Source organism: Bubalus bubalis, chromosome 8, assembly GCF_019923935.1.
Source record: "Bubalus bubalis isolate 160015118507 breed Murrah chromosome 8, NDDB_SH_1, whole genome shotgun sequence".
Taxonomy (NCBI): Eukaryota; Metazoa; Chordata; class Mammalia; order Artiodactyla; family Bovidae; genus Bubalus; species Bubalus bubalis.
In genome coordinates, this window is record NC_059164.1 from 48,028,796 (window position 1) to 48,052,950 (window position 24,155).

A 24,155-nucleotide genomic window follows, 5' to 3' on the forward strand; every position below is an offset into this window, starting at 1 on the left:
CCTCATTTCTAATAGTCTAAAATAAATATAAAATAAATAGCAAATAATAAGTTATGAGCAAAAAACAAAGTGAGAAATGCATATTAAAATGATAAATAGCATAACCATATTTATCTAAGAATGTACTCCAATATCTAGTGGCCAAGTTCAACAACACAAAATTGCAATTATTTTTGCACCAACCTAATAGACAATGTCTCCTCTTTAAATGAGAGTCAATATTCTAAGAGTGACTTCCCTGGTGGCTCAGACAGTAAAGCGTCTGCCTACAGTGCGGGAGACCTGGGTTCGATCCCTGGGTCAGGAAGATCCTCTGGAGAAGGAAATGGCAACCCACTCCAGTACTCTTGCCTGGAAAATCCCATGGACGAAGGAGTGTAGTAGGCTACAGTCCATGGGGTCGCAAAGAGTTGGACACAACTGAGCGACTTCACTTAACTTCTTCATTCTAAGAGTAATTTTCTACAAGTTGTCAATGTGACCTTAAATAAATCACTTAACCATGTATGAAATTTTCCAACTTCATAAACTGTAATATAAAATGAGATGAAAGACAATATAATAAATTAGATCTATTTCAGAAGTAGATCAAAACAGATTTCTACCTTTTCAAAAACATTTCAGAAGATGGCATTTTCTTATTAAACTAAAATTATTTCTTCTGCTTTGGAGACAAATACATATGATGTAAGTTTTTTTCTTTCTTTTTCAACATCTCTGTAGCATTACATGGGAGGAAAAAAAAAAAAAAAACCCATAAGAATACAATCAGAAAAGAAGCATAGTTGTTTAGGATCCCTAAAAAGCTTGCCAAAACAGGAACACTTTAACCAAAGTGACAGCTGGTGCTGAGCTAATGGAATGGAAAGATAGCAAGACTGCTGCAAAGATTGTGCCATAAAATAGCAAGCAACGTTCTCATGTTAACTAAACTATAGATAATACGAGGTGACCTCTGTGAGCATAAACATAGTATTAAATCAAAAGTATGACAGGATTTTAAAAGCTTCATACAACTGAAATTAGAAATTGAAAAGGTAACAGAGTTTGATTTAACTAAAAACAAAATGCAAAAATCATATAAATGTTCAAGACCAGGATTCCTCTCTGCAAGGATCAAATAATCCTTGGGCCAAAAAGACTAACCATCACATTTTACTTTTTTCCCTAATGAACTAACTCTTTAGCAGGTAACTTCTCTTTCTTTAGGTTTCATATAATTAATAGATATGCTTAGTTACTCGGTAGTGTCCAACTCTTTGCGACCCCATGGACTGTAGCCTGCCAGGCTCCTCTGCCCATGGGGATTCTCCAGGCAAGAATACTGGAGTGGGTTGCCATGCCCTCCTCCAGAGGATCTTCCCAGCCCAGAGATCAGATCGAACCCAGGTATCCCGCACTGCAGGCGGATTCTTTACTGTCTGAGCCACAGGTTTAATACATAAAAAAATACAATGAGCTGAGGGAAGGAAAAGGACAAATAGAGAAAATAAAATTCCCTGCTGCTATTCTGTTTTGGTTATTAGTGTGGTTTCAGGACTACAGGATTTCCTCAAAGTCTTATTAGTACGCCATTTCATGCTCAACTAAAATAAGACAAAAATAAGAACCCTCAGAATCACATTTAAAAGGGAGAGTGATGGAGAAAGGTGGGGAGGGAGGAGGGGAGGGAAATCATCTACATGTCCCCAGTCTCTGAAAAACACAGAGGTTATAGTGAGAAAAATGCAAAGCCAGTTCAAGCAAAAATTTAAAGAACAAGTATCTTCCACCATATAGAAAATCCTTACTGCTGGGAAAAAAAAAAGCTTATTATTTTATTTTTTATGGCATAGAAAGGATACAAATCTAAGAATTTTTATCACTAAGCAGATAATTTTTTAAACCACTCCCTCAGTAGAATACGTATTTAATAGAAGTAGGCTAGTTTTCAGGTAAATTTAATACAGTAAAAAGCACAGCAACTTAATCATACACAATAACTGAGAAATTCTAAAATCCAAATATTTTATTTCTCAAGAGTAGTGTTAATAAATTCATAACACTTTATACATAACAAGTATATATAACAGGTCAAAATATTTATAGCAATTTATAATATCTCTGTACCCTAACATGATACATACATTGGATACTTTTTTGAAGCTATGTCTAAAACATTGAAGACTTAATGGAGCCCCAAGGGAGATTACAAGTATTGAAGGAAGAGAGAATCACATTAAATAATGCAATTTAAAGGCAAGAATTATATTAACTATCTCGGTTGTGATCCAGAGCTTACCAGAGGCTTTTCTGATTCAGTAGCATGCAGTCCACTAATGCTTGATATGTACTTCTCAGCTAACCTAATATAATTATTTCAGAACCTGTTAACAATCAGCAGTCAACAGTGCATACCCCAAATGAAATTAAGAAACTAAGAAGAACACTTAATAGTGCAGTATGATCTTATCAACCAAAAATCAACTTTATTCTAGCCTTTTTTGAGAAGCAGTAGGGAAAAAGGACGGGGGAAATGAGTGTAAAAAGAAAAAGGAGAATAAAGAATGAAAGTGAACATGCACTGAAAGAGGAAAGTTCTGCAAAAAAGAATAACACAGAGAGAGTCTTAAAAAATGGAGAAGGTAAAAAAGATCAATATACAAAAAACGGTCCTTTTAACTTTCAAATTTTTTTTATCAAATAAATCTGGAGTGCACAGTCCACACAAATTATAGTTTGGAATTAAGAAAAAGTTTTAAAGTGATGCCAGTACTCAGAATAATATTCTCATCATATTTAGATAATAGCAGATAATATTTCAGGGACACTAAAAATGTGTTCAATATAAAATGAATTTTATAGGAAAACAAAAGCAATCATGAGACATTAATATTGCAAGCACCCAAATCTTGCTTAAACACAAATTTTTAACCTAAATATGCATATGTGGCTTACTTTTAAATAAAGCAATACAATATAATAATTCTAGTCATTCCTTGTTTTACCAAATATATTTATGGCAGCCATTATTAGGTATTCCCTAACACGCTAGTAAAGTAATGCTCAAAATTCTCCAAGCCAGGCTTCAGCAATATGTGAACCGTGAACTTCCTGATGTTCAAGCTGGTTTTAGAAAAGGCAGAGGAACCAGAGATCCAATTGCCAACATCCGCTGGATCATGGAAAAAGCAAGAGAGTTCCAGAAAAACATCTATTTCTGCTTTATTGACTATGCCAAAGCCTTTGACTGTGTGGATCACAATAAACTGTGGACAATTCTGAAAGAGATGGGAATACCAGACCACCTGATCTGCCTCTTGAGAAATTTGTATGCAGGTCAGGAAGCAACGGTTAGAACTGGACATGGAACAACAGACTGGTTCCAAATAGGAAAAGGAGTTCGTCAAGGCTGTATATTGTCACCCTGTTTATTTAACTTCTATGCAGAGTACATCATGAGAAACGCTAGACTGGAAGAAACACAAGCTGGAATCAAGATTGCCGGGAGAAATATCAATAACCTCAAATATGCAGATGACACCACCCTTATGGCAGAAAGTGAAGAGGAACAAAAAGGCCTCTTGATGAAAGTGAAAGTGGAGAGTGAAAAAGTTGGCTTAAAGCTCAACATTCAGAAAACGAAGATCATGGCATCCGGTCCCATCACTTCATGGGAAATAGATGGGGCAACAGTGGAAACAGTGTCAGACTTTATTTTTTGGGGCTCCAAAATCACTGCAGATGGTGACTGCAGCCATGAATAAAAAGACGCTTACTTACTCCTTGGAAGGAAAGTTAGGACCAACCTAGGTAGCATATTCAAAAGCAGAGACATTTCTTTGCCAACAAAGGTCCATCTAGTCAAGGCTATGGTTTTTCCTGTGGTCATGTATGGATGTGAGAGTTGGACTGTGAAGAAGGCTGAGCACCGAAGAATTGATGCTTTTGAACTGTGGTGTTGGAGAAGACTCTTGACAGTCCCTTGGACTGAAAGGAGATCCAACCAGTCCATTCTGAAGGAGATCAGCCCTGGGATTTCCTTGGAGGGAATGATGCTAAAGCTGAAACTCCAGTCTTTGGCCACCTCATGGGAAGAGTTGACTCATTGGAAAAGACTCTGATGCTGGGAGGGATTGGGGGCAAGAGGAGAAGGGGACGATAGAGGATGAGATGGCTGGATGGCACCACCGACTCGATGGACGTGAGTTTAAGTGAACTCTGGGAGTTGGTGATGGACAGGGAGGCCTGGTGTGCTGTGATTCATGGGGTCGCAAAGAGTTGGACACGACTGAGCGACTGAACTGAACTGAACTGAACACATGCAACAGTGGGAAAGAACGGTGGTTTAGTTGGTTAAGAATTCACCTGCAATACAGAAGACCTGGGTTTGATCCCTGGGTTGGGAAGATCTCCCTCGAGAAGGAAAGGGCAACCCACTCCAGTATTCCTGCCTGGTAAATCCCATGGACAGAGGAGTCTGGCGGGCTACAGTCCATGGGGTCACAAGAGGCAAACATGACTTAGCAACTAAACTGCCACCACCATACATGCAACAACACAGATGAAGCTATATAAACATGCTAAGTGAAGTAAGCTACATACATAAGATGGCCTACTGTATGGTTCCATTTGTATGACACTTTTAGAAAATGGCAACTATGTAGAGAGAGAGAAAGCACATCAGTGATTCCCTGGGTTTGGGGGCAGGAGGAAGAGTGGACTACAGTCATGAGGGAACTATTTGGTGGTGACAGTAGCTTAAGAAAAAAAAAAAATACCTGGACTGTGAAATAGTTGCACAAATGCAAAAATTTAGTAACTTATCAAACTATATGCTTAAGTGCACAAATGTTATGAAATATAAATTACACCTTAATAACAATGCTAAAAGAAAAAAAGGCAAGCCATAGGATAGGAGAAAATATTTACAGTTCACATGTATGACAAAAGACTGGTACCCAGAATACATTAAGAATTCTTACAAATCAGTAAGAAGACAATAAAGTCTGTTAGGCAAATACCTTTCACTGTTAGGCATTTGAAAAGTTGGTTACATCAGCAATTAAGAAAAGGCAAATTAAAACTACAGTGAGAATCTTATACCCACATTAAGATGGCTAAAATTTAAAAGACTGCCAACATCAGATTTTGGTGACAATCTAGAGGAACAAAAATTCTAACCTAATTACGTGGGGCAGTAAAACAATGGAACTACTTTGGAAAACTAGCAGTCTCTATAGAAAGTAAACATCATTCCTTGCAAAAACCCAACCATTTTTTGCCTTAGACATTTACTCAAGGAAAAGGAAACATGCTGACACAGAGACAGGCACCTGACTGTACACGGCCACTTGTTTGCAGTAGCCCTGAACTAGAAATAACCCAATGCCTGCTAGTAAGTGAATAGATAAATTCAGTTCAGTTCAGTTCAGTTCAGTAGCTCAGTCGTGTCCAATTCTTCGCGACCCCATAAATCGCAGCACGCCAGGCCTCACTGTCCATCACCAACTCCCAGAGTTCACTCAGACTCATGTCCATTGAGTCGGTGATGCCATCCAGCCATCTCATCCTCTGTCATCCCCTTCTCCTCCTGCCCCCAATCCCTCTCAGCATCAGGGTCTTTTCCAGTGAGTCAACTCTTCACATGAGGTGGCCAAAGTATTGGGAGTTTCAGCTTTAGCATCCGTCCTTCCAAAGAACACCCAGGTCTGATCTTCTTTAGAATGAACTGGTTGGATTTTCTTGCAGTCCAAGGGACTCTCTCAAGAGTCTTCTCCAACACCACAGTTCAAAAGCATCAATTCTTCGGCGCTCAGCCTTCTTCACAATCCAACTCTCACATCCATACATGACCACTGGAAAAATCATAGCCTTGACTAGACGGACCTTTTTTGGCAAAGAAATGTCTCTGCTTTTGAATATGCTATCTAGGTTGGTCCTAACTTTCCTTCCAAGGAATAAGCGTCTTTTAATTTCATGGCTGCAATCACCATCTGCAGTGATTTTCGAGCCCAAAAATAAAAAGGCTCTCACTGTTTCCCCATCTATTTCCCATGAAGTGATGGTACCAGATGCCATGATCTTAAATACAATGCAATTTTAATTAGCAACAAAAATAATACAAAACTACCAATATACACAACAGGAATCAATGTCAAAATAATAATATTGAATGGATAGAACCAGACACAAGAAAGAACACACTGTATGCCTCCAATTGTATAAAACTATAGACAGTGCAAATTAATCCACAGTGATGCAAAATGGTTATCTGGTTCTGGTTCTTTGTAGTTTCCAAACTACAAAATAAAAACTTTAGTGTTTACTACTCTAATAAAAAGTCAGCATAAGATTGTTTAAATTGAGTAAAATAAAAGTTATCCAAATACAAAAATTCTGAATTTTTGAAGAATAGACAATTACACATAAAGAGTGATTACCAAATTTTAAGCAAAGAGTAGCAACAGAACTCTGTATGAAATACAATAAAAATTCACGCAGTTATTGAAAAAATTATTCACAGTTCAGTGAACTGAAAAACTATGGAAAGCAGTAACACCAAAAGACCTTAATTTAAGGCTGAAAGCAGTTAGTTAGATGTGAATCTACACTGCAAAAGAGCAGTAAAATAACAAAGCAACCAATGTTACTGTGGGTTGTTCAGGACAAGAGATTATATCAAAGAATAAGAAAAGATCATGACTGAAAAATATAAAAACAAGACAAATACTACTACTTTACATTTAGCATAAAAAAGAGGAAACAGAGCTGGAAGAAAGGATGTAAGGACAGAACATGATAAAGCACCCAGCATGAAGATAATATAATTATTTAAAGCAGGGATCAGCACATGCTTAGGGTCCTTAAAGGGCAAGACACCAAACAGTTCATGTTTTGGCAGCCACACAGGCCACATATGGTCACTGCTGTATATTGTTCTTTCATTTTTTCCCCCAACCATACAAAAATGTAAGAATTAGCACTTGACAATACAAAGACGGTAGTTTCACCAACCCTTGATTTAGAAAGTTAAGAGTTCAAGTTAGTGTCCGCTCAAGTTTAAGGATAAAATAGCAAATATACACTAAACAAGATTTATTAAGCTTTAGGGAAAACATTTAGATGATCAGTTTAAAACCTAAGGAGAGCTTACAGTGATAGGAGCAAACAGATGAGAGTGGGTGGCAAATTATCCATTGTGGCTGGTAAAATAAAGAAAATAAATGAAATCTTTGATCTGTGTAACTTGAAGAGCTCTTACTGTAATCATCTTTTATATATTTTTAAATTTGATATATAACTGACATACATTATATTAGTCTCATGTATATAACATAATTTGATACTTGTGTATATTGCAAAATGATTACCACAATAAGTCTAGTTAACATGTTACCATACATAGTTACAAAAATGCTTTTTCTTGTGGTGAGAAAGATCTCACCATTTAAGATCTTAGCAACTTTCAAATATTCAACACACTATTAACCATAGGACCATGCTGTACATTATATCCTCATGACTTGTTTATTTTATAACTAGAAGATTTTGGCCCCCTTCACCCATCTCGCCCGTTCCCTCAAATTGTTTATTGTGTGTCAAGAAAAATGCTTCATACATTTTTGAAAAATTACTGGAACTTTATATTTAGTAAACAGCAAAAACATTGGGACCAAAGATACAAAAGGAATTCCTATAAATTCAAATAATGAGATCTGTTCTAGAATTCATGTGACCAGCCAGGAAACCAGCAACTAACAGTAGGAAAGCTAGCCCTCTTTAAGCAGGTATTCAACTTGACTCAACTGACACTGAGTCAACTATGGTGTTTACTGGGCACACAGAGAAGAAAAGAATCATAAAAAAAAAAAAAAAAAACCTGTTGCAAACTGAACTCCCATAACTAATTACGAAAGCAATCAATGAGTTCAACTTTGCCAAAAAGTTCCTTTTGTAGCTTAGAAAAATGCCTAACTTCCATAAACCTTCAACACAATACATCTGAAGTGGTACCCTCTCTGTGCTGGAAGGGGCTTCCCTGGTAACTCAGCTGGTAAAGAATCCACCTTCAATGCAGGAGACTCTGGTTCGATTCGAGTTGGGAAAATTCCCTGGAGAAGGGATAGGCTACCCACTCCAGCCTTCTTGGGATTCTCTGATGGCTCAGATGGTAAAGAATCTGCCTGCAATGTGGGAGACGTGGGTTTGATCCCTGGGTTGGGAAGAGCCCCTGGAGAAGGGCATGACAGCCCACTTCAGTACTCTGCCTAGAGAATTCCATGGACAGAGGACCCTGGCAGGCTACAGTCCATGGGGTCGCACAGAGTTGGACACAACTGAAGCGACTAGGCAGCAGCAACAGCTGTGGTGGAAACAATTCAGAATCTTTAACAATGTAAGTTAAAAGGGTTCATAACATCATTATCAGTTACTGTATGCTATGTAGACATTTATTTAGTGAACTTCAATTCCACATTGTCCTCTTAGAGAGATTTTGTCTGGATCATGCTGTCATGGTATTTTTAGCTGACAAATGATAAGCACCAGTACTTTGTGTGGACCTGACCAAGGAGGCTTTCTGACTCAGGGAAAAGGCAGATTGTGGATGTTTGCCTCCTAGTACTGGCAACAATTACCACAGGGGAGATTCCAGCCTGGCACAGAGCTGAGAGACTTTCTTCCTGATAATCTTCAAGATAAGTAAGCACATGATCCCCTTCCACCCTAGAATCTCTAGAAAGCCCTGTACTTGTTTACCGTAAAAGCTTGTAATTCACAAGCTAAAGCCATCTTTCTGATTAAAATGTCATCATTTCAGTGTGGGGGCCTGGTATCTATGGTGATGTAGGAACTCATCCAGATCAAATTCTCTGTCACCTATTTTGAAAGCTAGTTACAGCTTGAGGTAATGGAGTCTGTTGCAATCCTGAAAATACTATAAGGTTCTCTTCTTCTTTGTGTGGCTTCTTTCAACGGAAGATTTTCAGGATCAGTAAAAAAGAGAAACAGGAGTCAAGGAGGAGCGGCAGATGGTCATTTACCTAGCTCCATATTTGGAACAAAAACTGCCTGTCAAACTGAAGAATGTTCTTTCTTATGTGGTGATAATGGTATGCTTCACCAGAAGAAGTACTCTGGGTCATCAATCCTAAACACTGCAGAAAGAATGTGGCAGTGGTATCACTACGAATCTTTTCCATATAGAAATAGCATGAGTTTGTGAGGTCACCAGTTTACTTACAGTTTTGTACTATAAGAAGAAAATACAGTTCCTTAGTATCTAAATAATTATTTAGTTTATGTCTTCCAAGACAAACATTTTGTAATACTATAGTAGAGACTTTGTAACACTACAAAGCTATAAAAACCTACAAATGAATACAGAACAATTAAGCAATTAACTAGGGAAAAACAGTAATGATCAAAAAGAGGTTACCTGCATGTAAAGTTTAAAAATAAAATAAAAAAAAAAAAAAAATTTTGGTTTCAGAAAAAGAATGCTACAAAAATAAATTACCCTAATTTTCTTTTAGTAAATTTAAGTTTTACAGTTAAATGATGGCCACCAACTATATACTCAATAAAAGAAGATAACTAACTTTTCTGAGGAATCAAATTAATGTCAGAAGTTGATTATTAAATGCAAGTAATGACACATGTTTACTGAACACCTTGATTCAGGTTATGAGCCCATAAACTAAGTTACAGTTCAGGTATGCAGTATTACATCAATATTAAAATGCTATAGTTATTTTAGTCTATGTTTGTAATAAATATTAATAATAAACTTAACTATTTCAATGATTTCTTATAAATGGGAAAATATATTTTGAGAACCCAATATATATAACCTGCAGCTTCTGTTTTAATGGGAAGTAGAAAGAGTGTTTCCAGGCATAAAAAGAACTCGAAATCCCTAGAGGAAGAAGGAAAATGCACATGTGGAAAACTAAAGAAAGCTTGTGAGACTGAAAAACAGAGAATACAGAGGAGAGTGGCATAAAAGGAGTATAATTAAATGCTGATGAGAAGAAATAGAGTAAAAGAACAAAGACATGAGAGACAGAAATATGAAGGAGATAGGTTTCCCAAGAAAATGGGATCCAAAAAATGGGATATAGGGAGGCACCTTTGTGAAGTAGAAATTAAAAGCATCTGCCTTAGTTGGTGTGTGGGGTGAGAGGGGAAGGTTGACGGAAAGTGGAGAGTCTAAAATAGTCATTTCAGAAAATGAAAAAAAGAGAGTTGGCCAGAGAAAAACAAAAATTCTGAGGAGTTGGTTTAGATTAGTCATTCCATGGAGGCTTCCCAAAGAAACTTTAACACTATAAAAATTACTGTTTTTATATAAATTGCTTCACAAATTGTCAGATTATTTAAAATGCAATTATTTAACATAATTAGAATAAACTGCTTGGTCCTACTGAAGAAAGAGGAAAAGCAGCGACCCCAGACCATGACTCTACTACTTGATAGCTAACTCATCTGCAGTTAATTTCCTAACCTTTCCAGGCCTTTGTTTCCTTAACTTAAAAAGTGGATAATTATATCTTCCTCACATAATTTACTGTGGTTGAGATAACAAATATAAAGTGACTAACACAAAGCCTGGCAGAGAAGGAGCATTCAATAAAGGTTAGTTTCACCCTGAATTCCTATACTGCCTGCTGGGACAGCTGCAGGACACCTCTGACATGCTGCTTTCTAAAAGGAAAAGGAAAGAGGCTCCAAAACACAAGCACTTTCTGCTAAGACATCCTGGTTCCTGAGAACATTATCTCAGGGACACTGTTACTGATAAGGGTATAATCTCATCCTGCTAAGCCAGAAACCTGACTGTGTGAAAATAACCCAGAGGACCCAGGTCTGAGGGAGATAGACACACATGACTAAATTCAGACATAAATAATGCTACAAATACAAATATCAATTTACACATGAGGAATGTTGTAAAACGGAGAAGGCAATGGCACCCCACTCCAGTACTCTTGCCTGGAAAATCCCATGGACGGAGGAGCCTGTAGGCTACAGTCCATGGGGTCGTTAAAGTTTCGGACATGACTGAGCGACTTCACTTTCACGCATTGGAGAAGGAAATGGCAACCCACTCCAGTGTTCTTGCCTGGAGAATCCCAGGGACGGGGGAGCCTGGTGGGCTGCCGTCTCTGGGGTCGCACCGAGTCAGACACGACTGAAGCGACTTAGCAGCAGCAATGTTGTAAAAATTGTGAAATGAACCAGAATGCTAATACTGGCAAGACAGTACATTTTCTCCCTTTAGAAAAATTATGGAGAAGGCCAAATTATACTCAGAAGGTTACTTTATATCTATGGAGTTTAACAAGAAAAATGAATTTTAAAATATTAATGGTTAATGTCAGCAATCTATAACATAACTGGTGGCTCAGATGGTAAAGAACCTGCTTGCTATGCAGGAGACCTGGGTTCGATCCCTAGGTTGGAAAGATCCCCTAGAAGAGGGCATGGCAACCCACTCCAGTATTCTTGCCTGGAGGATCCCCACGGACAGAGGAGCCTGGAGGGCTACAGTCCACGGAGTTGCAAAGAGTTGGACATGACTGAGAGACTAAGCACAGCATAGCCTTAACAAAGAGACAATATTCCCATCCACTAAGCAGAATCTATTTTCCTTCAAATCACACTGAAACATACAACAAAATTATAGTTCTTTAGTTCCATGGAGATCATTCCACATCTACCCATATAGATGCACAACATTTAAAAATTTTTTCTTCTTTATCCTCATAATTTCATTGATTAGATATAGGCAATTGGCTAAACAATACTTACCCACTTAAATAATCTTTTGGTTAACTTCATAAATCTGCATATATAACACTACCAATATTTAAGGAATATTAATTTCTTAAAAGTTGATTAGTTTAATTTCAATGTGATTTAAAAACTGAAGTAAAGTCATATTTGACAATTTTTAAAATGGACATAAAGTAACAACATACATAAAACAGAGTTTGCTTAGGAACTACTATCCTAGAAAATATTTTCCCATTTTAAATATATGAGAATGTAATAAAACAAATTAGTCTTTAAATGATAATCATTTCCCCCATCTCTATTAAAAATAGTATTTGAGTTCTACAAACTGTGATACTATTTCCTTTCTACCATTTTGGTTTTCATTTCCATGACTCTAAAATACAGTAAAATATTAAGAATTGTATAAATCAAAGACATGCATACATATACATATATACATAGCAATAAAAACTTCACAGGTAAAAAATATTAAACAGTACATATAAATAAAGGTTTAATCTCTGATGTAGTGATATTACGAACATTAGAGGAATACAAAAATTCTGTGACACTGCCCTTTCTGAAATGTTAATTACTTCCTTTCTTGTAACTAAATGAGCTGGGCCAGCACCAATTTTCTATAGAAATATTCATGTTAATTCAAAACTGACTTGCAATTCCTTGAATATTTCTTTAAGAATGAGGTATGCTCTCTTATTTGATGTAGACAAGTATTTTTCAACAGTATGAGCATTTTATCTTCATAGTGAGACCAAGAGTTAACACATAATGGGTGGCAGATAAAACTAAACTCCAGGTTAGAAGTTAGAATCAAAGTTATCTGTGGGAAAGGAAAGAGTAGTGATTGTGAGTGAGAGTGAAGAGACACCAGGAGTTCTGGTAATGTCCCATATCTTGACCGGTGTTTTGATTTCACAAGTGTGCTCACTTTGAAGTATTTCATTCTACATGTGTGTCTATGATTTGTTCACTTTTCATTATATATACATGATAATCAACTTTAAAAGTTCATTTAAACATAACTGACATTCAGTTATTTATAACTACAACAGCTAAGAATCAGAAATCAAATATTTCCTGATTTTGAGACTGAAGAACTATTTATAAAATTATTTCTGTCCAATACAAATGCGCAAAATGAAATTTTATTTTTCAAAATAAAACCTTTGGTTTAAAGAACATGAATTAGAAATTTGGGTCCAATACAAATGGAGCAACTATCTGGGTGCAATGCAAATATAGAACTGAGATTTATATTTAATTTGCTGATTCTACTACATCAATACCATTAGGCTCTTCTAATTCAGAAAATTAAGCATCAGGAAAATGGTATCTTAGGAGAAATCTTGAGAAATTTCTAAAAAAATTTATAGCACCGTGATTATTAAGAGTGGCAAACTAAACCGTTTACTAGATGTATGACCTATGACCAATTATCAAGCTTTCAGTTTCCCCATTTGTAAAATGGAAATAGCAGTCATACCATCCTAACTGGGTCATTGAAAAGCTTAAATGAGTACCAGTGACTTGGACAAAGGAAGCCTACTCAACATCTATTAACCACCTATCTACATATACATAAGATATTTAAAATACATTTCATATTATATATAGTACACATTAGACATCTTAGAATCTATTTTAAGTAGAATTAAATAAACATACTTTTAAAATTTTTCTTGTACTTACATTATGCCTACTCTCGAATTAAAATCATAGACATTGTTCCTCAGTAATAAGGACATACATTATTTTAAACACGAAATCAAATGTTCATCTATATTATGACATTTTTCACATTAAAAAAGTAATATTATTTTATTACCTGAGTCTCCACACCCTGCTCCAGTAGGCGCTTAGCTTGATTTTCCACTTCAAGTCGAGCTCTTGCAACAAAAAGTAGATCATTTTCTATCACTTCTATTCCAGAAAGGTCTATTCCTTGAGAAAGATAATCTATTAAAAAAAATACACACATTTAAATATTTCAATACTGAATAAATATAAAGGTATCAAAACATCATGTCTAACTTCTTCAAAATGTTGAACACTATTCCATTTCAAAATCTATATTTTAAGAAACAGTATTACCCAAACATTCCCTACCTAATGAGAACTTTACTCTGGAGGAAAATGTTTCAAATATTATGAATTGATAAAGCAAGAACTGAACTATGATTATTATAAATTCAAAGTAATATCAACAGGTTACAAAAAAAACTGTGCCAAATTACTATAAATAAATATCCTGATGAACTTTGAAATTTCTCAAGTTGCATGACAGGGAATGGCTACCCACTCCAGTTTTCTTGCCTGGAGAATTCCTTGGACAGAGGTAGGCTACAGTCCATGGGGTCACAAAGAGTTGGACGCAACTGGACAACTAACACTTTTCACTTTCATGCTAAGTTTAATAAATTTTAACAAAAAAGTAACATGGAAAAGTTTTAAAATACATAAAATGTGCTAAAATGCCAAATTTTGAAATATGAGACCACTACTCACACTTAACAATTAAACCTTAATAAGTGTGGAAGAGAAAGCCAGAACTACCTTTCTAGCCACTTAATACTAATATCTGTTGAATCATTTTATGTACAAAGAATATATGTGAGAAAACGAAAGTGATCTACTTGGATTTAACATATTTATCCTCTCTTTAGTAAGAAAATGATAAGACTAGTAATTTTAGCAGAAAAGAAATGATACTACTCAACTCCATGTTTACTTAAATTGAGAAAATCTAATTTAATAGATTAAAGAAAAAGAGATTCAACTGAATGACCCAACATAGGTATCAAAAAAATGAGTAGGACTTCTATTTAATATAGTTTGGAGGTCCTATCCATATCAATCAGAGAAGAAAAATAAAAGGAACCCAAATTGGAAAGGAAGAAGTAAAAATGTCACTGTCTGCCAATGACATGATACTATACATAGAAAACCCTGAAGATTCTGCCAGAAAACTACAAGAGGTTATCAATGATTTTGGTAAAGTTTCAGGATACAAAATTAACATACAAAAATCTGTATTAATCAACGATGAACTATCAAAAGAGGAAATAAGGAAACAATCCCATTTACCACGGCACCAAAAAGAATAAAATACCTAGGAATAAATCTACCTAAGGACGCAAAAGATCTAAACTCCAAAAACTGTAAGATGCTGGTAAAATAAATTGAAGACAATACAAACAGATGGAAAGATATACCGTATTCTTGAATTGGAAAAATCAATACTGTTAAAGAAACTATACTACCCAAGGCAATCTACAGGTTCAATGTGATCTCTATGAAATCACCAATGGCATTTTTCACAGAACTAGAACAAAAAATTTTTAATTTGTATGGAAACACAGAAGACCCTGAATACCAAACAATCTTAAGAAAGAAGAATAGAGCTGGAGGAATCATACTCTCTGACTTCAGACTATACTACAAGGTCATAGTAACTGAAACAGTTTATGTATGCATGCCTGCTCATTCGTGTTCAACACTTGCAACCCCATGGACTGTAGCCCACCAGGCTCCTCTATCCATGGAATTTTCCAGGCAATAATACTGGAGGGGGCTGCTATTTCCTTCTCTAGGGGATATTCCCAAGCTAGGGAGCAAACCCTTGTCTCTTGTGTCACCTGCACTGGCAGGAGAACTCAACCATTGAGCCACCTGGGAAGTCCAGTATAGTACTGGTATAAAACAGACACATTGATCAGTAGAACAGGATAGGTAGCCCAGAAATAAAACCACGCACTTATGGTCAATTACCCTACAACAAGAAAGAAAAATGTACAATGGAGAAAAGATAGTCCCTTCAATAAGTGATGCTGGGGAAACTGGACAGTTACATGTCAAAGAATGAAACCAGAACATTCGCTAACATATTTGAAAACAAACTAAAAATGGCTTAAAAACCTAAATGTAAGACATGACAACATAAAACTTCTAGGAGAGGACACAAGGAAGATGTTCTTTGACATAAATCATAGCAATAGTTTCCTAGATCAGTCTCCCAAGGCAAAATAAATAGAAGCAAAAATAAACAAAGGGGATCTAATCAAACTTACAAGCTTTGTCCAGAAAAGGGACCATCAATAAATGAAAAGACAACCTACAGACCAGAAGAAAATATTTGGAAACAATAACCAAAAAGGTATTAATATACAGAATACATAAACAGTTCAAACAACTCAGTACTGTAAAAACATGCAAACCAATCAAAAAATTGGCAGAATACCTAAATCGATGTTTCTCTAAAGAAGACATACAGATGGCCAACAAGCACATGAAAAGATGCTTCAACATCACTAATTATTAGAGAAATGGAAATCAAAACACAATGAGGTACTTTTTGATGGTTAGTCATTTTTACTCATCTTGATCCACTCCCATTTATGGAATCTATGGCTTCCTTAGTGACTCGTATTATCTCCTTCCACAAATTCTCCTCTGCAATACAAATTTGCAATACAAATCTAAGATTTCAAAATTCTTACTGCTTCTTTTACTAGCATCCTTCTCTGTTTAAAAGAAAACAAAAAGAAGAGAAATTATAGTTTGCTAAATAACTCAGCTATGCATTTACTTTTCCTAATAATGTTAGCACATTATTTATTTGGGATAAAAGAGATGAGGGAAGAGTACACATGTGAGGTTTGGATGGTGCTGGAAGCTGGAAGAAATAAAGGAAGCTAAATTTTCATGTTTCAAAGTGAGAAGTCAAAGAAGATAAAAATTAAGAAATAGAAATACAGGCAGGTGATTTAGAGCTATGGAGGTAAATACCAAAAAATCAGCAAAAATGCTGAAAATGGTGGCCTCCAGGGAAAAGTAAATGGGGCAGAAACAAGACAAGCAATTGCTATTTTTAGCAATAAATTTTGTAGAACTATTTGAGTATGTTACACATGCATAACTTTCTTAACAAATAAAACATGGGAAGAGTACATGGTAAGTCAAGAAAAACAGAACTTTAAAAAAGATAGCTAGTTAATAAAAAATTTGTATCCTCTAAATTAATGATTCAGTTCCTAAAATAAGTAATATTTAAAAAGAAGAAAAAAGTGAATAATTTAGACAAAAAGATATTTTCTACTATGTTAACTGCAACAATAAATATATACATACATATAAATATATGTGCACATGCATGTATATATATACACACGTGTGTGTATATATACATATAAAAAGAAACATTGTAAATAAGATAAAAACACTTCAGAAATCAACCAGGATAACCTAGTAAGATTCCATATGAATACCCCATTACTAAAACCTACCATTCCTAAGCTCATTCAAATTTAGAAAACCCAGCAGTGGCCACAGGACCGGAAAAGGTCAATTTTCATTCCAATCCCAAAGAAAGGCAATGCCAAAGAATGCTCAAACTACCACACAATTGCACTCATCTCACACGCTAGTAAAGTGATGCTCAAAATTCTCCAAGCCAGGCTTCAGCAATACTGTGAACCGTGAACTTCCAGATGCTCAAGCTGGTTTTAGAAAAGGCAGAGGAACCAGAGATCAAATTGCCAGCATCTGCTGGATCATGGAAAAAGCAAGAGAGTTCCAGAAAAACATCTATTTCTGCTTTATTGACTATGCCAAAGCCTTTGACTGTGTGGATCACAATAAACTGTGGAAAATTCTGAAAGAGATGGGAATACCAGACCACCTGATCTGCCTCTTGAGAAATCTGTATGCAGGTCAGGAAGCGACAGTTAGAACTAGACATGGAACAACAGACTGGTTCCAAATAGGAAAAGGAGTACGTCAAGGCTGTATATTGTCACCCTGCTTATTTAACTTCTATGCAGAGTACATCATGAGAAACGCTGGGCTTGAAGAAGCACAACCAGGAATCAGGATTGCTGGGAGAAATATCAATAACCTCAGATATGCAGATGACACCACCCTTATGGCAGAAAGTGAAGAGGAACTAAATAAAAAGCCTCTTGATGAAAGTGAAAGTGGAGAGTGAAAAAGTTGGCCTAAAGCTCAACATTCAGAAAACGAAGATCACGGCATCTGGTCCCATCACTTCATGGGAAATAGATGTGGCAACAGTGCAAACAGTGTCAGACTTTATTTTTTGGGGCTCCAAAATCACTGCAGATGGTGACTGCAGCCATGAAATTAAAAGACGCTTACTCCTTGGAAGGAAAGTTATGACCAACCTAGATAGCATATTCAAAAGCAGAGACATTACTTTGCCAACAAAGGTCCATCTAGTCAAGGCTATGGTTTTTCCAGTGGTCATGTATGGATGTGAGAGTTGGACTGTGATGAAGGCTGAGCGCCAAAAAATTGATGCTTTTGAACTGTTGTGTTGGAGAAGACTCTTGAGAGTCCCTTGGACTGCAAGGAGATCCAACCAGTCCATTCTGAAGGAGATCAGCCCTGGGATTTCTTTGGAGGGAATGATGCTGAAGCTGAAACTCCAGTACTTTGGCCACCTCATGGGAAGAGTTGACTCACTGGAAAAGACTCTGATGCTGTGAGGGATTGGGGGCAGGAGGAGAAGGGGACGACAGAGGATGAGATGGCTGGATGGCATCACCGACTCAATGGACATGAGTTTGAGTGAACTCCGGGAGTTGGTGATGGACAGGGAGGCCTGGCGTGCTGCGATTCATGGGGTCGCAAAGAATCAGACACAACTGAGCGACTGAACTGAACTGAAGCTCATTCCATATAACTCAGAGAAGTTCTTAGATTTGTACATTGGAAGACATGTACAAGAATGTTCATAACAACACTGTCAAAAACAAAACAAACATGTATAACTGAAATGGAAATAATGTATATATACTGAGATAAGGTGTATAACTGAAATCAACTGGAGAACAAACAAAACCATTCTTTCAAAATACTACTACAGAAGAGTAAAACCAATGACAAATATACACGTCAATGTGTCTCTCAATAACATAATATTAAGGAAGAAGAAGACATTTTAGAAGAATACACACAGCCACAGGTAATTTATAGTAAAATATGTATGATTAAACAATATACTATATACACATACAAACAACGACATTTTGCAAAGTTACAGAGAGAGGCGATACAACATGCTTATAATATTCTAAAACAAACTTGTTAGGTAGTATTTGTATTTTATACATGTTAAGTGTTTTTTGCATTTTTACATTTTTCTATTGAATATTAAAATACATGAACCAATGGCACAGATTACAGTACAATAAACAAGAACTTACAAGAGTTATAACTGTATTTCATGTGTTCAAAACAGAAAAGATTAAACATTAGTAAAAACACATGTAATAAAGTAAGGCACAAATTGAACTTCTAGAGATAAATTCAAATTCTAAAAGGGATTAATGGCGTATGAGACACTGCAAGAAAAACAGAATATACTGTCTCATGAAGAAGAGTTTGATGCTAGAATACTTAACTGATAACTGAAAAAAAGGTTTTCTTTTCCTTTAAAAATATCATGCTCTTGAAAGAATTTTTGAAAATCAGGAAACTATTTCAAAAGGGGGAAATTATATAACCCCAGAACACAGAGGCCACAACTGCCAAGTGGATTATTGGAATATACATGAATATGTCTGAGAAATTTATGAATCCTCAACTTCTCAAGCAGCATTAAAATAGCATATTTCCTTCCCCCCGGATATTTATGTAAAAAAGAGCAGAAAAAGCAAAAACTGACATACAGGGACTGGGCAGCTGGCTACACTGATGAAAGTGACTCCCTCCTACACACCAACTTTGCAAAGAGCACAACGCAGATAAGTGCCTCAGAGAAATTTCAAGCAACCTTCAGATGTTCCTAAAATACTTAAAATCTTGTTTGTGCTTAAAATAAAAGGTCTACTATATTCCTTTAAATTCTTACCCTACTTTTTAAACCACCCACAAGTTATTGTGTTCCTGTTTTTATCTGTAATTATATTTATTTACAATGTCTTCTTTATTAACAATGTTATAAACATTCACCCATAATATGATAATACTTATAAATATCAGCTCTTGACAACTGCCCAATATTTCATCAAACAAATGATCAAAAATTACTCTATCTGCCTAAATGTAATAATGATTTATAATACATACATACAAAAACTTTAAATATCTATAATTATTTCCTTGAGAAATGAAAAAGAATTAATGGATCAAAGTAACAATTTTAAGCTGGTTGATAAAAATTATCAAACTACTTTTTAAAATGACTGTACTACTTCAAACATTCTCCCAATAATCTATCGGAGTTACTTAATCATGGATGGCACTGGATATTACCACTGTATTGAGTATTTCATATGCTGCCAGAAGGTTCTTATTGATGGTCTCACATGAATTTCTAAATGATAAGGCTGAGTAACTTTTACTATCTGTATTTTCTTTGGGGAATGTCTATGTAATTTTTACTCCCTATCTTTTTATATTACATCACCGTGTATTAATTATATAATAATATTCACTGTTTGCCTATCATATTTGCTATAAATATGTTCCCAGACTGTTGGCAACATGTTTCTTTATTTATTTATATATTACTTCCTAACACCATTTCCAGAACACAGTCATTCAATTATATTATCTAAAAAGCTCTGTATTAGATTTTTTTACAGAGCCCTGATTATTTAGAAATTTCAGATTAAAGCCTGTCTTTTACAAAAGCAAATAGCAACATCTAAGGCTATGATTTATAAAGAGCTATCCAGCACACTGATGAATAATACTCTGGAGAGGAAAGCTGTCATTGTAGACTCCATTCAACAAAAAGTTTATCTTTAAATTAAAATAAATAGTATTGTAAGATCAACATTCATTACAACAATTACATTTTAACCTGTTCTGCTAAAAACACAGTTCCTAGAGAATACTGAGCTCAATAACAAATTTAAATTAAGACAAAACAAACAACCATCACAAACACTGAACAATATGGATGCTTCAGGGTTACAATATTGATAAAATTAACTTGTCCAATCAATGAGATCTACTGTCCAATTATTGAAGGTATCATCACCATCATCATAATAAAAACAACATCATCATCTTCATCACAGAATACTAGTTTTTTACTTGTTACAAATGGCTAAGTCTAAGATAGGATTGTTTTAAAAGTCCCTCCCTCCTCAGTAAAAAAAAAAACTTTCAATAAAGAAATCTTAGAAAAGACATAAAGTGAGAGAAAAAGGTCAAAAACTCCAACTAAACTTCAACAATGACATCTACATACACATATTGATTTTCATTGGTTTGTTTATATTTGACATATTTTAATCATATTTAAGTTTACATCATGAATCTAATGACAAAACAGGTCTACAAGAAAAATTCTTTTCAAGAAAAATGTTTAATACATACACAGTGATTTCAATAATGTGTGATATAACTGAAACATAAGTATATCAAAATATGAAATATCTGAATATATGAAAATATAATTGAAATTATAAAGCAAAATTTTTCAAAAGTAATTTGGCATTTGCATAAAACTGACAGAACAGACAACAAAATAACATGGGTTTAAAAGGTATAAGATTTTACTATATAATAACCAAAATACAAGTAAACAGATTGGAAAATGTATTTTTAAAAAGTTATCTCACAATACATAACACCAACCATAGAAAAAAATTTTAATAATTTAAAATATCTGTTTCTACTATAGGGGAAAGTAAATACTGAACCAAAAAAATTACAAGAGAAACTTCACAAACACTAACATATACATTTTCTAACTTTTTCTAATATAAAAATAAAATCAGAAAAAGAATAAAAATAATTTGAAATCAAAACATAAAGGTAAAAACATATAAGAAGTCATAGTTATCTATGGGCAAATAATCAAAGGATATCTAAAAACAAGTTCATGGAAGAGAAAATTCAGGATGAAGTCAATGTCTGAAAATTTATTAAACCTTTCTAATAATCTCTGAAATTTATTCTTATGTAGAATTAAATATTATAACACATGATCACTGGAGTACATATAAAATCTATAAAATATAAAGCATAAATAAAATATACTTTATGTAAAGTCAATTCTATTCAAGAAAACAGATATATCCTTTCAAAGGCAGAGTATCACAGAAAGAAGGCTAATTAGGAATGAGAATATCTAAATTTTATTCTACCCAATTTTATGACCTGAGGAAACAATCACTTAACCTTTTAGAGATTGCAAAATTAAAGAATAAAGAACCCGTGTTACAAATCTCACAGGGTTGTATGGATCGAATGAGATAATATGCATTAGGAATGTTTTATAAACCACCAAAAACATGATAACATTTTCATAAATGGTGTCTTAGTTACTAATCTCTTTTTTTCTTTTTAAAATGAAGGGGAAAAGGCCTTGAGACACATAATCTAAAGTTTGGTATTATGCCCCTCTCAAAAAAAAACCCACCAAAAAACATAAATGTGAAATTTACATGTTTCTAACAGATGCTCAATGAATTCTACTGCTTGAACTATGCACAAAATAAGCCTCACACTTAAGTAAAACCCTTTGGGTGAAATCTTTATACTTTAAGTCCAAAGCACTTCTCAGGGCATGCTGATCTTTCTTGTTCTTCAAAGCTTCAGGAAAATTTATTATCAAATGCCTTATTTTTGTTCTGGCTCTCACTTTAGGGTGGAGGAAAACCCTACTATTAAAATGGGGATGGGTTTTTCCCTTCCAAAGTCTTACCCCTTTTTTCAGCTAGCACCCAAAAGTTGCTCAGGGCCTAAACATATAAATAAGACAGTGTATTATCTTTCCTTTGGACATAGTCTTTTTTTTTTTTTCTTTTCCCTTCCCCTGACTTTCTAACCATGGTGCATTTTGATATGGCATTGGAATTTTAAAACAAGGATTTAGAAAATGAACCTTTTTTTTCCCTTCCAGAAAGGTATTTCAGGTGTTATATTTACTGCCTACCTTCCAGTCAGTATCTAACCAGAGGTAAGAGTCAATACCTCTCCCTCAACAACTGAGAAGCACTAGATAAAATCAACAAGGAACAGAAAAATGACCACCATATACCAGGGGAATCTAATAACATCAACAGAGCATTCCACCCAATAAAAACAGAATATACATTCTGTTCAACTACACATGGAACATTAATAAAAACAAAGCATGTCCTAGGTCACAAAACAAACATTTTAAATTTAAAAGAATTGAAATCATACACTCAATTGATCATAATAGACTCAAACTAAGAATCAGTAATAGAAAAATACCTATAAATTTCCCAAACATTTTGAAATGGAACAACACACTTCCAAATAATCAAGGGACCCCAAAGGCTCTCAGAGGAAATTTTCTTTAAATATTTAACTACATGAAAATGGGAAATCAACACTGAAATCTCTGGGATTCAACTAAAGTGGAGTTGGAAGAAATTTAATATTAAAGGTATTCTTAGAAAAAGATTTATTATTAGGGGAAAAAATTCTCAACAATGCAATTGTTTACTGCCTTAAACTAGAAAATGGAAACAAAATGAAAACAGGAGTAGCAATACTCTTATCAGACAAAACAAACTTTAAAACAAAGGCTATAAAGACAGACAAGTAAGGATACATTATACTTCTTGACATATATACACCAAATACAGAGCACCTAAATTTATAAGGCAAATACTCACAGACATAAAGGGAAAGACCAACAATAATACAATAACAGCAGGAGACTAACACTCCACTGACATCAATGGACATACAGACAGAAAATCAATAAGGCAACAGAGGTTCTAAATGACACAGATACGCTGTATTTCATTGATGTGTCCAGGACACAACATCCAAAAACAAAAGGAGAATATACACTCTTCTTAGGGATGCATAAAACATTCTTTAGGATAGATCACACACAGGGTCACAAAGCAAGCCTCAACAATTTAAAAGGATAGAAATTATTTCAACCAACTTTTCTGATCACAAAGGTATGAAATTAGAAATTAACCACGGGGGAGGGGAGGAATGAAGAAAGAACAAACACACAGAGACTAAACGACACACTACTAAGAAGCAATGGGTCAATGACAAAATCAAAGAATAAACCAGAAAATACCTTTAAAAAAATAAAAATGAAAACACAACTTTACAAAATCTATGGGATGCATCGAAAGTAATTCTAAGAGGGAAGTTCATAGTGATACAGGCCTTCCTCAAGAAACAAAAATGACAAATAACTATCACTTCAGAGAATTAGAAAACAAAGTCCAAACTCAGCAGAAGGAAGGAAATAATTAAGAGCAGAGAGAAATGACTTTTGAAAAAAGTAGAAATGATCAATAAAATCAAGAGCTGTTTTTTTTTTTTTTAAATAAACAAAATTGACAAATCTCTAGCTAGACTCACCAAGGGAGAACCCAAATAACAAAATAAGAAATGAA

The 24,155-nt window shown here is 34.8% G+C and overlaps 1 protein-coding gene across 2 annotated transcripts in view; it reads right to left on the reverse strand.

Annotated features, from left to right (window-relative positions):
* The window catches only part of COG5 (component of oligomeric golgi complex 5), a 285,394-nt gene that overhangs the window by 140,177 nt on the left and 121,062 nt on the right, over positions 1–24,155 (reverse strand). For both annotated transcript variants that reach the window (XM_044946598.2, XR_006552749.2), the window contains exon 7: positions 13,607–13,737. In XM_044946598.2, the coding sequence (XP_044802533.2) occupies positions 13,607–13,737 (131 nt within the window). The remainder of the gene's footprint in view (positions 1–13,606; positions 13,738–24,155) is intronic.